Raw genomic sequence first — 16,870 nt, 5'->3', positions numbered from 1 at the left:
ATATGCCCAAATTTCAAATGTAACAGAACGTTTTTAGTAAAGAACCCTAAAGACATAAATACAAATACAATCAGGAAATTGCACAGAGAAATTTGATCTGACTTAAAAGACATTTTACCCTAATTTATTTTGTCCTATTTTTTAACTTGGTAGTTTTACCTTGAAGAGTGCTTCACTTTCAGAAACCTCTCTCGCTGTCCCCCTCCCTCCCTATAATTTATTACACTCTGTACTTCTTCATGGTTTCAGATTGTTTTTCGTAGATGTCCAGGATGCACGGACAATTTTCCACTCCTTGCAAAATAAATATTAACCAGAACTGTAAACAAAGGAATCCTTGAAAGAACCTGAGCAACAGCCCGGATTTCCCAGCTGTTTTTGACTGATTTGAAAGGCGAACCAGTACTGGATAGGAGGCCACTAGGAAATCTCAGGCTGCTGGAAAAAAAGACACCCAGAAGATGGCCAAGGCATACTACTTCAATATTGCTGCCAAAAATGTACATTAGCACTCTAAGACAGCCTTTGGCCACATCCCAGAAGTGTGGACTTCAACTCCCAGAATTCCTCAGCCAGCAAGTGTCACTCTAGGAGTTGAGCTCAACTTAAAGGAGACTTTCCTTAAAGGCTAGTTAGCCAATTTTGAATGGTAAAAACTGTTTCTTGGCTTCATACTATTGGTGAGAAAGAAGCCAGAATAGACATCGGTGTTTCTAAAGGGAATCAGTGACAACACTGAACACTTGCTATTTCCTAGAACATCTTTAGAGTGGCATTGCTTAAAAAAACAAAAAACTGGCTTTTATACCCCTCTACATTATCATTATTTTTGCTTCATTGTTGTTTGTCCAAAAATAATTTCCAGATACTTCCACAGCAGGTAAATAGGACTATTTCCCACAAAAGCAAACTATTTCTTTTTAGCTTCACAAGAAACAGATTCTTTTACCTACATCATTGAAAGAGAAAACAAAAATGAGAGGATCCTGCATTTGAAGAGCAGCTTCCCAAATTCCCCAAGTCTGGAGGGGGAGGGGAAGCTTGGAGGGTAGAGAACAAGTCATGCTGTAAACGTCTGTATTGTGGCTGTATTGTGGCTAGGAGTGAGGGTCATCAATTTGTCTGACTCCTATTCCAAGGATTTATCTTTTGATGTTTGAGAAGTTTTCCTTTTCTTCTTCTGAACTCCTGAGATTGGGACAAAGAAATGGATGGATTTGATTTTGTTTTTGTTATCTGCAGTGCTTTTTTTGTAAAAGAAAAAGGTGCCGGAACTCACACATGTCATACAACCCACCTTGCCTACCCTGCAAGGTTCCATCCAAAAAAGGTGCCGGAACTCCGTTCTGAGCGTTCTATGACAAAAAAAGCCCTGGTTATCTGAAAACCATCACTTGGCCTTTCATTGACCTGACTCACTGCTTGATCAAATCTGTTAGAACAGACCTCCCAACCTTTCTGGGTTGTCCTGGAGCAAAAAGGGAGAAGCAGAGAAATGTGTGTATGCGCACGTGCACAAACGGGCACGCACACAACACCACCAGCATCCACATGCTTGCACAAGTGGGCTGCACACACCCATGGCGGTGCTGGCGGCAGCACTGGCACCCGCGTGCCCATGCAAGCGGGATGCTAGCACTTGCAAACGGGCCGCTAGTGATTGTGCAAATGCACAAATGGGCTGCTAGCAACCGTACAACGCTGGCGGCACTAGCACTCCTGTGCATGCACAAATGATGCTGCTGGCATGAGTGGGGGGGAGCGCGCACATGTCCGCGTGCTCACCAGCCATTCCCATGGCCCGCTGGCCAACAGGCTGTGGCCCAGTGCCGGGCCACGGCCTACAGGTTGGAGACCCCCAAGTTAGAATATTCTTCCCACTTTGGTGTGGTGGCCTAGAGGTGAAAATCTCTCCTCACAATCTGGAGGCTGTGAGTTCGATTCTAGGTAATGGCAGATATTTCTCTCTCTGAGTGCAATGAGTAATTATCTGCTGTGAACATTGTGTAGGGATTAGGAAGGGCATCCGGCCTTTAAAGGCTCAAGCTCCGATCAGTCACCCTGACTCCACCCCACAATGCAAGGGATTACAGGGTCACTAAAAGAAACAAAATTCTTGCTGCTTTGGGCGCCTGGGTTTTATTTGAAAATTCAGCAACATTTGCAGAATGGAGTTTATTTATTGAGAGAGAAATGCATGAAACACGGTAAATATTTGGGTAGGATCAGTCCTCAGCCATCAATAGCTCCATAGGAACATTTGTGCTATTTTCCAGAACACAACTACTCAGGAGGGATGGGACAAACCAGTTTTCTACTGAAAAAGCAGCAGAGATAAGCTTCAGATCAGTTCAAGGACTCAGCAGTAAGCTATGGAACTTGGCTGGGTATGTCTAATCCAAGGAAGAGAAGGACTAAGAGTGACATGATAGCTGTCTTCCAATATTTGAGGGGCTGCCACAGAGAAGAGTGGGTTCATCCTATTCTCTAAAGCACTTGAGGGTAAGAAAAGAAGTAATGGATGAAGTATCAATTAAAATAGAGCTGAAGGGACCTTGGAGGTCTTCTAGTCCAGCCCCCTGCTCCAGCAGGAGATCCTACACCCTTTCAGATAGGTGGCCCGCAATCTGCAGTTTCACCCTTTGGCCAGTTGCCTCTATGGCACGACTTTCAGTCCTAATGGACTCCCCAGCTGGTAGAAATCAGACTTAGGGAAGGGAAATTCATTTCCCAGCCCCCATCTTGCAGCAATGTCACCGGAAACTCCCAAGCACCCACGATTTCTGGAGGCAAGCTGTTCCACTGGTTAATTGTCCTCACTGTTAGGAAATTTCTCCTTAGTTCTAGGTAGCTTCTCTCCTTGATTAATTTACAAGAGAGAAGCAACCTAGAACTAAGGAGAATTTTCCTGAAGATGAGAACAGTTAACCAGTGGATTTTAAAAAGAGTTTGGACAGCCATTTGTCTGGAATGGCATAGGGCTCCAACTTGAGCAGTGTGTTAGACCAAAGTTCCCCAATGTTTCCGGCTTTGCGGACCGATTGGGGGCGGGGATGGATCTGCGTGAGCAGCTGGCAAGCATGTGCACACAAGCAGCTCCATTGGTGTGGGTTCCATGCATGCATGCATGCCTACTGCTCACAGAAAAGGAGAGGGCATGCATGAGCTTGCCTGCTGCTTGCACAAGTGGCCACAGCCCAGTTGCGATCCTCTCACGGCCCACAGGTTGGAGATTCCTGGGTTAGACTAGAAGACCTTCAAGGCTCATTCCAACTCTGTGATTCTGTATTCAGAATAACTTCTCACAGGAAGGACAAGATGTGGCTGCTTTAAAAAGCTGAAGACTGTCTCTTTTTTTGTTGAACTGAAAGTGCCGCCCAGCCGTTTTTAATTTCCCCACGAATAGACACACGGACAGTAGCACTTGTGGGATGGCAATTTAAGGCAGGCTCATTCAAGTGAAAGTGTATTGTCAAGGTAATAATTTAACAGCTAACCAGCTTTTATAACATGAGATATATGATATAATGTTGGGAATGACTCAGCAGGGTCTATGTCCCTTTAGGAGCCTTTGTATAAAAGGAAGGCTCTGCTGCTGTGTTCTCTATCTTCTGTTTCCTGCTGTAACTGTGGTTTGTTGGCTCCTGCTGTATTAACACATGTATGTATATTGTTCCTGGTGTACGATATTGTAGATAGTGTAAGATAAACCACCATTTAATATAGACCACTGTTTACCGTGTTTACTCCTGGGTTATCTCAGCGCAGTAAGACTGCGCATGCTCTAACATGTACCCACTGCTGAACTTGGGGTTTCTCTCCTCTTGATATTTCAAGAAATCAAAAACCACCACGCAATGGCGCATTTTGCCAGTCTTCCAGGCTGGGGGACAAAATGTCATTGGCAGAGATCATTCCAAAAACCAAAAATATGATTTTGGAAGCTGTCGGTTCAGGCCCTTCTCCAGATTCTAAATCAGAATGATTCCAGGTAGTCCTCAGCTTACGACCACAATTGAGCCCAATCTTTCCATTTGCCAAGCAAGAGAGTTGTTAACTGATTTTTGCCCCATTTTACAACCTTTCTTCCCACAGCTTTTACGGGAAACACTGAAGTTGTAACACCGTAGTTAAGTGAATCTGGCTTCCCCATTGACCTTGCTTGTCAGAAGGTCCTAAAAGGTGATCATATGATTCCAGGAGAATCATAAATACATGCCAGTTGCCAAGTGGCTGAATTTTGATCACATGACCATGGGGATGCTGCAATAGTCATAAGTGTGAAAAATGGTCATAACCTTTTCCAGTGCTGCTGTAACTCTGAATGGTCACTAAACAAATGGTTGTAAACCGAGGACTACTTACTACTACTCTCTTACAGAAGCAAATCAGACTTACTGATGCACACAATGAGTACCACCAATGCCAGCAGGAAAGCAGTCAGAACTCCTCCCAGGATGGTGCCCACAGCAAAAGGAACTGCAAGAGGAAAAGAGAATAGCAGGCTCAGAGCTTCCTGTTAAATAAAGCCTTCTTCTCCTTTGCTCCCTGGAATGTAGCTCATATTCCACAAAATGATCTGGGTTGATCTCCAGAAACCTGACCATGGTTGGAGCTGGAGAATTCCAAGAATTCTCAAGGCCAGAGATGAGAAAAAAACTTCAAGCTACATCTGCCCTGAAGTAACAAGGTTACTTGTTTGGGTCTGATTATTACTTGGATGGGAGGCCACTAGGAAATCCCAGAGCTGTAGACTTCACAGGGAGGTTAAACAAAAACCCCGCAAGGCAATGGGAAATCTTTCCTTCCACATTTACATGAAGGAGTCCAGGAAATCACCAAGAGTCAAGTCAAGCTTGACTTGATGTAGGCTTTAACCAATTAATGTAATTAGGAGTTAACTAAAATCTGCCCCTTCCTCATGCAGGTGTATTTCCTGCATTGCAGCAGCAAATACACAAAAACTTCCACTAGGATCTTCTAATCAAGATTGTTGAGGGATCCCTTGAGTTTGCCACTGTTTACTCCCTGGGACAAGAGTCACTATCCAGACCTGGCCACCTTTTCTCTAAGGCCAGTAGCTCCTCTCCACTTCTGCCTCTCACCAGTCTTCTCCTCCCAGCCCACAACCAGGGGCTCTGCAAGGCTGGCGTGTTCCACGTGGCATCGATAGCGGTCCGTCTCCTTGGGATTGATCCGGATGCTGAGCCAAGCATGATAAGTCCCATCAGAATTGGGAGCAATGCTCTTCCGAAAGGTTTCCTCCTCCCAGATGACCCCGTCCCTTCTCCATGTGGCGTTGATCTCCTTGGGGTAAAAGCCAAAGGCTTGGCAGACCAGCGTCTCCACCAACCCAGAGGGATCCATCGAGTGGGTGACTTTCACTGTTGGGATCTCTGCAAAGGGATGAAATGAAGAGAAGTTCCACTTAGCAGTCTCTCTGTGGTAACACACAAGTGGGAAGCTGGAATGGAAAGGATTCTGGGCAATCATTTGAGGAACTGGCTCTCCCCATTTACCTTAGCCTGTCCCATTAGATCCAGAAGAGAAGGGATGCTGCTGATACCATGGTGGGGTGGTGCGGTGGTTAGAATGCAGTACTGCAGGCTAATTCTGCCAACTGCCAGGAGTTCGATCATGACTGGCTCAAGGTTGATTTCCATCATTCCGAGGTCGGAATTGTTGGGCTCAATATACTGACTCTGTAAACTGCTTAGAGAGGACTGTAAAGCACTATGAAGAACTATATAAGTCTTTACTGTTATCTGTCAGGGACCTACAATTGATGGGTCAGTGGAACTGCTTGCCTTCAGAAGCTGTGGGTGCTACAACACTGGAGGTTTTTAGGAAGAGATTGGACAACCATTTGTCTGAAATGGTATAGGGCAGGGGTGTCAAACTCAATTTCAATGAGGGCCGCATCAGCATTGCAGTTGCCCTCAGGGGGCTGGGTGGGTGTGGCCTACTGGGTGGGCGTGGCTAGAGTGCGTATGGCCTACTGGGTGGGCATGGCCAGCTCTACATCGTTCGCATCAAGGGTGCCAATGGGGGCCTGGGCAGGAGTGGGACAGATCTGAGGGTCTCTGGCAGGAGGAGGGTCTCTGGGCCAGGGCCAAGGCAGTGGGGGCCATTCCCTCACTGTTTCCAGGATGGCTTCGCGGGCCGCATGAAACCACTTCGTGGGCCGGATCCGGCCCCCGGGCCTTGTGTTTGACATGTCTGGTATAGGGTCTCTTGGTGGACCAGAGGATTGGAATAGAAGATCTCCAAGATTCCTTCCAACTCTGTTGTTCTGTTATTTAGGTCCAGGGCAACAGTCCTTCTCTGCCATGGTGCCCACTTATCAAACATTTTCTCCCCCTCTCCCCAACAATAGGTTAACTATGTCCCTTTTGAGGTTTCAGAAATCCCTCAAAACCTGGTTATGTCGTCAGGCCTGGGAATCCCAAGGAACTGGAGACTTGTTTAGTTTCTTCACTATTGGGATGTTTATACTCAATCTCTCTCCGCCTGAGGTTTGTATATTTTTAATTTTAATAGCCTGTCACATTAAATGTTGACTTTTTAATATTTTTAATTGTTCCTTTAATAGACCGGTAGTCCTTGATTAGATAACTTTCTAATTGTCTGTTTCTCTCCGGCAAAAGGGAACCCACCAAATTTCCCTTCTGCTTGTTTTCAGAGACATCAGCCTCACCTTTTCTTGCAAATGCTTCTTTCCCATATTCCAGGAACTTCAGCAGCAGTCCAATGCAGATCTCCTCCAGGAAAAGCTTGTTTCGCTGGAGTCTGTCCAGGTTGGCCTCCCAGGCCCTCTTGATCAGCTGTGCCTCACGATCGATTGCTGTCCAAGTGAGGGTCTCCTTGTCAAAGTTGAGGAAGTCCCTTCCATCATAGCTGTATTGGTCATACCCTCCTTTGCTCCCATCTTCCCTGAGCTCACAGCCGTACATTTTCTGCCAGGTGTGAAGCCCTGGAAACAACAACAGGGAAATTCTGTTTATATATAGCACACAGCGCAAACAAAGAGTACAGTCACCAAGTGCTTTACTGCTCAACTGTTTTAACAGGAAATAGGAAACCCTACTTGGAAGAAAAGAACGTACAGTACATACCATAGATCCAAGCTTGTGAACACTGCCATCTACTGGCTGAATACTACTGTAGTTGTTGCACAGAAATATATTCCAACAATGAATTCCAACACTATCAGGGAGAGGGGCAGGAATGGGGAGCAGCCTCCATTCTGGGTTGCCCCTCCCAACAGGGACAAAGGTTTGGGAAGAGGAAGCTTTTAGAATTAGAAGGTGATGAGATTGATAAGGGTAAGTACAGCAACACCTGTTCCTTCCAGAATTATTCCCAAAGTAGAACTGGCTGATTTGGTCATTATTATATTCCTCTTTGGTGTCTATGCTAAAGATTCTGGATGAGAAACTGGGAGACTGTGAGTTCTAGTCTAGCTGGGTGACTTTGGGCCAGTCTGTTTCTCTCTGTCTGAGGAAAGAAAAGGCAACAGCAAACTATTTCTAAAAAAATGTTGCCAAGAGAACTGAATGGACTTGCTGGACTCAAGACTGTCTCAAATGGATCGAATACAATAAAAATTATAAATACATTCAGTGTACTCACTTCCTTATTCTCACATACAAAGTGTTAAGCCACTTAGATCTTTCTGAAAAACTGATCCACCTTTCTCTCCCACCGAGCACCTCCAACAAATGTCTCCTATTTCTTATTGCCATCTCACATGGTATAATTATTTATCTTTCTCTTTGAAGACAGTCCAGATAATGAGGAAAAATAGATCAATTGCACACACATAAGCAGAATTTGCAAAATGCCTGGCTAGGCGTAAAAACAACCTCAGATATATCATCGGACAAGGCAAAATTCTGGGAGTTGAAGTCCAGACAACTTAAACTTATTGAAGCTGAGAAACATTCTTCTAAGTCAGGGTTTTTCAACCTTTTCACCCATTGTGCTACTTTTAGGATAAGGCAATGTCCGAGTACCACCAGTTGCCCAGCAGGGTGTCAAAAACTTGACCCCCCCAAAAAAGGAAAAAAATGATAAAGTACAGGTAGTCCTCAACTTACAGCAATTCGCTTAGTGACTGTTCAAAGTTACAACGGCACTGAAAAAAGGACTTATGACCATTTTTCACACCTATGACCGTTTCAGCATCCCAAGGGTCATGTGATTTACATTTGGATGCTTGGCAACCGATTCATATTTATGATGGTCAGATTGTTCCAGGGTCATGTGATCGCCTTTTGCAACCTTCTGACAAGCAAAGTTAGTGGGGAAACCAGATTCACTTAACAACCATGTTACTAATTTAATTTCTCTCTCTCCCTCTCTTTCTCTCCCTCCCTCTCTCTCCCTCTTTCTCTTTTTCTCTCCCTTTTTCTTTCCCTCTATTTCTCCCTCCCTCTCTCTATTTCCCTCCCTTTCTTTCTCTCTCTCCCTCTTTTTCTTTCTCCCTCCCTCTTTCTTTCTCCTTCTCTCTCTCTCTTACTCCCTCTATTTCTCTCTCCCTCTCTTTCTCTCTCCCTCCCTCTCTCTCATTGTCCCTTCCTTCCTTCGTTCCTTCCCTCCCTTTGTCCTTTCCTCCTTCCCTCCCTCCCTCCCATTGTCATTTCCTTCCTTCCTTCCTTCCTTCCTTCCTTCCTTCCTTCCTTCCTTCCTTCCTTCCTTCCTTCCTTCCTTCTCCATTTTTACCAAGAAATCTGATGCCCATTTAACTCTTTATGAAGCACTGGAGGAAACTTGGTGAGATCTATCAATGATACTTGGAGGTTGCTAGCTCATTTAATAAGCTTTATTCCAGCAACAGAAACACTTCGCATTCACTCACAGTCGATCCATGCATGCCAACAATGCTGCTGTGGATCGCGGGGCAGGAAGGCCCCCTTCACACCAAAGCGCCCTTTGCCCCGCTCCCCTTCTGCAGATGCGGCCAGAGTCCCAGGTGGGGGGAGGTCTGGGGCTGAGGCGCATTCGGGGAAGCTCAGGCCAGAAACTCACAACCAGCTGTTCTTGCAGGACGGGGGCACAAAGCCAGCCAGCCAGGGCTCGGAGCAGTTGACTGTCCCGGACTACAGCTGTGCTTTCACCTTTCCCAGGGTGGCCCCTGCAGCAGAGCACAGCGCAGGGCACTAGCATGCCCCACTGCCACAGAAGTGGCCCGCCAGAGCAGCCCCTTCATCCCCGACAGGCCCTCGTCCCGGCGCCTCCTGCTGCTGGAAACCTGCAGTGGCAACATAGCAGGGCTTGTAAAAAGTGGAGCGGGTGGCGATGGCTGCTCCCGGCACCGGCCAATGGCAAGTAGGGCAAGGCTGCTCCTGCTCGAAAGCTCAGCAGCTGGCAAGGCGCTTGCACGGGGCTCTCCCAAGGCCGAACAGGAAACGGCCTCCCCCTCTCCGTGCTAGAGCGGCACCCGCAGAGGTGGCCCTACAGTCCAGCTTTCTTTTGCAGAAAGCAAGCTGAAACTGTTTTTTTTTACTTTCTTCACAATTTTTTTACAGTGCTGTTTAACTGGTCCTTCACGTACCACCAGCCATGTGCTCGTGTACCACTAGTGGTACGCGTTCCACCGGTTGAAAAGCCGTGTTCTAAGTCACAGGGGTAGGCAACCTCGGCTCTTTTATGACTCGTGGACTTCAACTCCCAGAATTCCTGAGCCAACATGGCTTAGCATGGAAACCTCTCCCTTTCCCCTCAGCATGGCTGGCTCAGGAATTCTGGGAGTTGAAGTCCAGGAGTCATAAAAGAGCCAAGGTTGTCCACCCCTGTTCTAAGATAATGGGCTCTAATAGGAAGTTACTAAAAGAGAGGGATATGGGTGATCCAACCACAAAATTCTGCGGGTAAGTTGCGTAAAAGCCACATCCTTGAACTGCAGGAAGGGCAGAACAAGACACGTCAAGAATCTCCCAAAATCTGAGAACCATCAAGCTTTTCTTGAAAGACCTCTATTGCCCGGCTCATGACTTCCATCTATCCATTCTCCCTGGTTCCAGGGATCCATCCTCTGAAGGCCTCTTAGATCCCTACTTGGTCCCTGGGCCAGCAAAGTGTCAGATGTTGGCTTGGCAGTCTCACAAAGAGCTCTGCAAGTCCCCTCAGTTCTTTCAACCTTCCCCACAGATCACTCTCCTCCCCCCGTCCCCCGTTTCATGCATTCTCATCACCAACCGAATTGGTTTAAAATGGTCTACATCTTTCACATCTGAATATATACACACACACAAGCATACACACACTCCTTGCATTTTCTGGTGCTGCTATCACCCCTGGATCAGCTCGTTGTATTTAGGACTTTGGAATTAAGGGAAGGAAGTGTGAAATATTAAAAGTTTGGCTTCCCACTCATTTCCCCACTCCTCAGAAGCTTTGAACTGGATTGAAGAGAAGAGTAAAATTAATGTTGTTTCTACTTGGAAACCGCTTTTGGACTCTGTGCTTGAAGTGGGGGAAAAAAATAAAACTTTGATTTTAGGTTTTACCAGTTAGAAAGGTTTGTTGTTATAGAAATGGCTCGTATATATTATTATGTAAAAGTAAAAAGTTGAGGATGTATGTTATTGCCCCTTATTCCACTGTGCCAAAGAGAGTTGGAAATCAATACTTTTCTTTTTCTCTTCCCCTTTATCCATACATTTTCCCCCTTCCCCTTTTCCTCCCCTATTTTCCCATTGTTTTCATTTTTCTTCATATTTCTCTGTTTTATATTTTAATAAACTAATAAAAATTTGAATTAAAAAAACAGCTTTGAACCATCATCTACAATAGGGGTCCCCAACCTCTGGGCCATGGCGAAGCTCCATTTACTGCGAGCAGTTGGCACTCATGGGCACGAGGCTCCATTTATGTGGGCGATAGGCACTCATGCACAAAGCTCCATTTATGCCACCGGTAGGCATTCAGGTGCAAAGCTCCATTTACGGGAGCGATAGGTACTTGCTCACGAAGCTCCATTTACACGAGTGGCAGGCACTCTCGTGTGAAGCTCCATTTACGCGAGCGGTAGGCAGTTGTGTGTGAAGTTCCATTTATGCGAGTGGCAGGCACTCTCACACAAAGCTCCATTCACACGAGCAGCAGGCAGTTGTGTGTGAACCTCCATTTACGTGAGTGGTAGGCACTCATGCACAAAGCTCCATTTACATGAAGCAGTGTGCATGTACCCACCACTTGCTCATATGGAGTTGTGTGCACAAGCACGTGCCTGCTGCTCACATAGAACCATCCCCTCTCACTCACCCCGCCAGTCTGCCATACCAGAAAGGTTGGGGGACTGCTGATTTACAACCAACAGGTAGGTAAACTGGAGTTGCCTCTGATTATCCACTCACCCCCACTTTGGTTATATTGTTTCTTGAGGTTCTCCATATCTCTCCAAAGCCTCAGCTCATCGCTGCGGGCCTTCTCCGTGTTCCATGCCCAGAACTGGGGGTCCTCTTCCTCCACTTTCTTCATCCAGGACAGTCGAGGTACAGCCCGCCTTGTCTTGCTGTCATAGTGACCGCCAAGGTGGCCATTCAGGGAGGCCACGGCAGTGAACCAGGGGGTGTCCTGCTTGGGTTCCCAAACTGTGTTGTAGAAATAGTGCAGCGTGTGGGAGCGGGAATCTGGGAAAGACAGGGGGACAGAGTGACAAGGTTGTCAGCAATTAGGTCTATCTCAAAGCCATGTAAGGAACTTTCCGTTTTCTAGATCAGGGGTCTCCAAACTTGGCAACTTTTAAGATTTGTGGACTTCAGCATGTCTGGCTGAGGAATTCTGGGAGTTGAAGTCCACAAGTCTTAAGGTTACCAAGTTTGGAGACCCCTGTTCTAGATCATGTTGTTGAACCAACAGGTCTATGTTGAGAGGCCTCCTTATCAAGCAGTGTGGAGAAAATAAATATGTAGCAAACAAAATGGAGGCTGCCTCTTTTTTCCTCTTTGACTTTTAGATGTGATCTGGGTCAGACCAAGCTCATCTCCTTGCCAGACCCAAATCAACCCTCCCTGCCACCAGACAAAGCCCCCTGCAATCCCATTTCAACCAAAGAATACAGGAATCACCACCAGCTTACAATACATGTAGTTTTTTTTAGGACTGGAAACTTTGTTGTTAAGTCATACAGATGTAACTTAATAGTGGCAGTTCCAACAGTCCTGTTGTCATGGTTAAACCAGGATCGCATGCGTTGTTAAGCAAGGGTCTCATTGTGACCATGATTTCCAGCTTCCTGTTGGTTTCCCCATTGATTTTGCCTGTGGGAAAGGTTGCAAATTTTGATCATGTGACTGTGGAGATGCTGCATTGGCCATAAGTATGTGGTCCGGTTGCACGTACCACTTGTTAGGGACTGTTCGAAGTCTGACTGCATGGTTGTTAAAGGACCACCTGTACAGCCCAAAGGCTGCCCTAATAAAGGAACTGTTACATAATAATTTGGATGCTTTTAGTGTTTTTATTGGTTTTACTATTTTTATTGTTTTAAAATGCTTTTATCTTTAACTGTAATGTTTCTTTTCTTTGTTTAACTGTAAGCTGCCCAGACTATTGACTGAAATGAGCAGCCATAGAAATTGAACAAACGAAGAAACAAGCTGAGAAATCCCAACATTCCATCCTGAATCAAGAACATGCCCCCCATTATCTCAACATTTCAGCTCCTTCTGTCCTGGCCACTTTTTACAGAGGCGCGACTGAGAGTGTTTTCACAAACTGCCTCACTGTTTGGTTTGGTGGTAGCAGAGCCTCAGATAGAAGGTCCATACAGAGTGGTGAGGACAGCTGAGATGATTACTGTATAGGAAGCTCACTTCTCATGATTCAGGACACTGCTTATAAACGGTATGTGCTTAGAGCTCGAAGCATTGTTAGAGACCCCTTGCACCCACTTCACGGTCTGTTTCTGTTGCTCTCCTCTGCGAGGAGGTTTCAAAGTATTTCTAGCAGGACTACTAGATTCTGTGACATCTTTGTTCCTTATGCCAGGGTTCCCCAACCTTTCAGAGTTAGTGGCATGGAGTGAGGTGGGGGAGAGGGAGGAAAGAAGAGATGGTTTGTGGGGGTGTATGAATGCATGTGCACATGCACAAACACCTGTTGTTTGCATGAGTGGGGCTGTGAATGCCCGTGACACTCATGGCGATGCTCACATGAGTGGGGCTGCAAACACTTGTGATGCTCACACTAGGGGGCTGTGAATGCCCGTGCCGATGTACAAGTGAGGCCGCAAATGTCCGTGCGGTGACGGGCAAGTGGGGCCACAAACGCCAGCGCCAACGCTCACATGAGTTGGACCGCAAACACCAGCAATGACACTTATACAAGTTGGGCTGTGAATGCACACAATGATCAGGGAAATGCTCACGTGAGCAGGGCCGCAAACACCCATGATGTTTGTGGCAACACTTGTGCAAGTGGGGCTGTGTGTGTGCGTATGCGCATCCAGGTCAGCCACTCACATGGCCCACAGTTTGGGGACCCCTGCCTTATGCCATCCATCTTGTAAATTCTCAGGATTCTTTTTTTTTTTTTGCCATGTATTCGAACTAGACTGTGATGCTTCTCTGTGTCATATGTGTGTGTGTGTGTTGGTATATCTATAATGGTTACCTTTTGAGAGCTGAATGCAACAAAATTTAATTTTAAGATATGCTGATTAGTGTACCTTTAAAGTGACAATAAAGTTCTATCTGATTCTATTCCTGAAAGGGCCAGTCTGCCTAAAATTAACCCCAAATCTAAAGATAACTTGCTAGCTTTCCCAAACTTCCTCCAGCAAATCAGATTTCTTGTCTTGCAACCCTCAACTCTACACAGGAAGTCCTGGACTTACAACCGTCCATTTAGTGACCGTTCAAAGTTACAACGGCATTGAAAAAAGCGACATGACGATTTTTCACCCTTACAACCGTTGAAGTGTATTCGTGATCATGCGATCAAGATTTGGACAACTGGCATTCATTAAAGACAGTTGCGGTGTCCCGGGGTCACGGGATCACCTTCCGCAACTTTCTGACAAGCAAACTCATTGGGGAAGCCGGATTCATTTAACAACCTTGTTACCAACCAAACAACAACTGCAGTGATTCACTTAACAATTGTGGCAAGAAAGGTCATAAAAGCACTGCTAAACTGTCTGTGTTACCAACAGAAATTTTGGGCTCAATTGTGGCTGTAAGTTGAAAAACTTCCTGTGTATACAAATAAAACTCTTTGTATGCGAATAAAACTTGGGTTTCCTCTTCCTTAAACCATGCAGTAATTCTCGCAGTGAGCAGAGTTCTTCCCTCAAAGTTGTGCTCTGTATGCCTGGATTTTCCACAATGCAATATCCTCACTGGCCCCACATGCTGAACTGGGCATATTTTGGCCAGGATTTGAAGGGGATGAAACTGAAGGAAATTCCCTCCCCTATCTGCCTATTTACCATTTATCTACTCTTTGGTCTATTCTCCCACTCTAATATTTTGTCTCTGTTCTATCTCTCCATACAGTTTATCTAATCTCTCTCTCTCTAATTTTATGCCACTATTCTATCCATCCATATATCTTCGATCTACCTCTCTCTCTCTCTTCTCTCATTCTCTCTCTCCTCTCTCTCTCTCTCATCAGTCTCTCTCTCTCCTATCTCTATCATCAATTCTCTATCATCCATCTATCATCTCTCTATCTGTCCTATCATCTCTCTCCTCTCTCTATCATCAATCTCTATCATCTATTCTATCAGCTCTCTCTATCCTCTCCCTCTCATGTCTCTATCATCTCTCTCCTCTCTCTCTCATATCCATCCCATCCCTCCATCTATTCCATCCCATCCATCCATCCATCCATCTTCTGTCTGTCTGTCTGTCTCTGTCTCTATCTATCATCTATCTATCTATCTATCTATCTATCTATCTATCTATCTATCTATCTATCTATCTATCTATCTATCTATCTATCTATCTATCTATCTATCTATCTATCTATCTATCTATCTATCTATCTATCTATCTATCTATCTATCTATCTATCTATCTATCTATCTATCTATCTATCTATCTATCTATCTATCTATCTTCCAGGCATATCTGAGCCAACCCATATCCACAAGACGATACAGGGAATGCAAACACTGTCGCCATCTAGTGGCTAGCCGAGGTTCTGCACCCCACATTTGGCAGCCCTATCACCCACCCGCCCCCCTCCCAAATCAGACAGCCCCTCGTCGAGCGGTTCTCAGCCCCGCAGCGGAAAACTGCAAAGCTCCTCCCGGTGAAAGTGAATCCAGCAGCAAACAAAACAAGCCGCTTCATCATTGCTTGACGAGCCCTGCGCAAAAAAAAGCTGAACCGCCGAAAGCGAAAGTTTACTGAAAGTGCGGGAAATTCCTCCCCAATTAGGGAAGGAGGAGAGGGTGAGGAAAAGTCCCCGAAGGGTTGCGTTCACACAATACGCCGAACCAGAGTTAATTCTTCGTTATCCCGCGGGTGGATCTTTCTTTCTTTCTTTCTTTCTTTCTTTCTTTCTTTCTTTCTTTCTTTCTTTCTTTCTTTCTTTCTTTCTTTCTTTCTTTTTCTTTCCTCTACCCTACCCCCACACCCCTTCTATCTCGCAAGAGCACCGCACAGAAAAACCCCACTCTTTGTTATCCCGCGGGTGGATCTTTCTTTCTTTCTTTCTTTCTTTCTTTCTTTCTTTCTTTCTTTCTTTCTTTCTTTCTTTCTTTCTTTCTTTCTCTTTCTTTCTTTTTCTTTCTTTCTTTCTTTCCCTTCCTTCCTTCCTTCCTTCCTTCTCCCCTACCCCCACACCCCTTCTATTTCGCAAGACCACCGCACAAAAAAAACCCATTCTTCGTTATCCCGCGGGTGGATTTCTTTCTTTCTTTCTTTCTTTCTTTCTTTTTCTTTCTTTCTTTCTTTCTTTTTCTTTCTTTCTTTCTTTCTTTCTTTCTTTCTTTCTTTCTTTCTTTCTTTCTTTCTTTCTTTCTTTCTTTCTCTCTCTCTCTCTTTCTCTCTCTCTCCCTTCCTTCCTTCCTTCCTTCCTTCCTTCCTTCCTTCCTTCCTTCCTTCCTTCCTTCCTTCCTTCCTTCCTTCCTTCCTTTCTTCTCCCCTACCCCCACACCCCTTCTATGTCGCAAGAGCACCGCACAAAAAAAAAAAACCCCACTCAACCCGGAGCCTTCGGGTGCGTCACACCCCAATCGTCCCAAGCTAAAGCGCTTGGGCTTGGCACCATGGGACCTGCAGTCCCATACAGTGCGTAAGCCCCGCACTCACCTGAGCCTCCCACTGAGGCGAGGACCAAGGCCATCGCAGCCAGGAGCCCCATCGCCGATGCTTCTTAACGGCCCCCCCTCTCCCCCCCCCCAAAAAAAGAAGGTCACCCTCGCTTCACGGTCGAGGAACTCGTAACCGGAGGCACGATCGGTTGGCGGTTAATTACTCAGCCGTGCTAAGATCTCAAGTTCTGCAAACTAGGTGGAACCCAGGAGGAGGGGGAAGAGAAAGGGAGGCGTGGCTTAGCGGGAGTGGGCGGAGCAACGTTGACCGGGGATACATACATCGGGTTCAGGAGAAGAAGGCTGATTGCCTGGGAAGAGGAAGGGAATGGTGCAAGGCCCTTGTGTTTTCGTGCGAGCTCGGGGGAATTGCGGGTGTGTGCGTGGGTCGTTGAACTTCCTCTTGCAGCCCACACTCTTCGCGGTGCTCCAGTGTCGGGCAGGTGCCTCAGGTCGCCTGGCGTCCCGTTTCCAGGCTCCGGATCCCCACCACCACCACCACCCGAAGCCAGACGAGGGTTAGTTCGCAAGGAAGGGAGTTTCTTGGGCAGGGGTCTTCAAACTCGGCCCTTTTATGACTCATGGACTTCAACTCCCAGA

At 46.1% G+C, this 16,870-nt stretch overlaps 1 protein-coding gene across 1 annotated transcript; it reads right to left on the bottom strand.

Annotated features, from left to right (window-relative positions):
- Positions 1–311: 311 nt before the first annotated feature.
- LOC310635929 (major histocompatibility complex class I-related gene protein-like) lies at positions 312–16,453 on the bottom strand. Its single transcript, XM_083355323.1, has 6 exons — positions 16,269–16,453; positions 11,361–11,636; positions 6,698–6,973; positions 5,106–5,396; positions 4,399–4,479; positions 312–1,188 (listed from the first exon to the last, which is right to left on the bottom strand). The coding sequence occupies exons 1-6, from the start codon at positions 16,318–16,320 to the stop codon at positions 1,130–1,132; spliced, it is 1,035 nt and encodes a 344-aa protein (XP_083211449.1). The 5' UTR covers positions 16,321–16,453; the 3' UTR covers positions 312–1,129.
- Between the last annotated feature and the right edge of the window lie 417 nt (positions 16,454–16,870).

The sequence above is a fragment of the Vipera ursinii genome, assembly GCF_947247035.1.
Source record: "Vipera ursinii genome assembly, chromosome: 2".
NCBI lineage: Eukaryota > Metazoa > Chordata > Lepidosauria > Squamata > Viperidae > Vipera > Vipera ursinii.
Note: the sequence above shows the minus strand (reverse complement) of the source record. Positions and strands in the feature narration are given on the sequence as shown.

What these genes read in the sequence shown, in the direction of transcription:
- LOC310635929 (XM_083355323.1), bottom strand. Translation starts at nt 16,320, where the DNA reads ATGGGGCTCCTGGCTGCGATGGCCTTGGTCCTCGCCTCAGTGGGAGGC. An exon ending in CGCCTCAGTGGGAGGCTCAG is followed by an intron (nt 11,637 to 16,268) that starts GTGAGTGCGGGG and finishes TGTCTTTCCCAG; the next exon opens with ATTCCCGCTCCCACACGCTG. An exon ending in ACAATATAACCAAAGTGGGG is followed by an intron (nt 6,974 to 11,360) that starts GTGAGTGGATAA and finishes TGTTGTTTCCAG; the next exon opens with GGCTTCACACCTGGCAGAAA.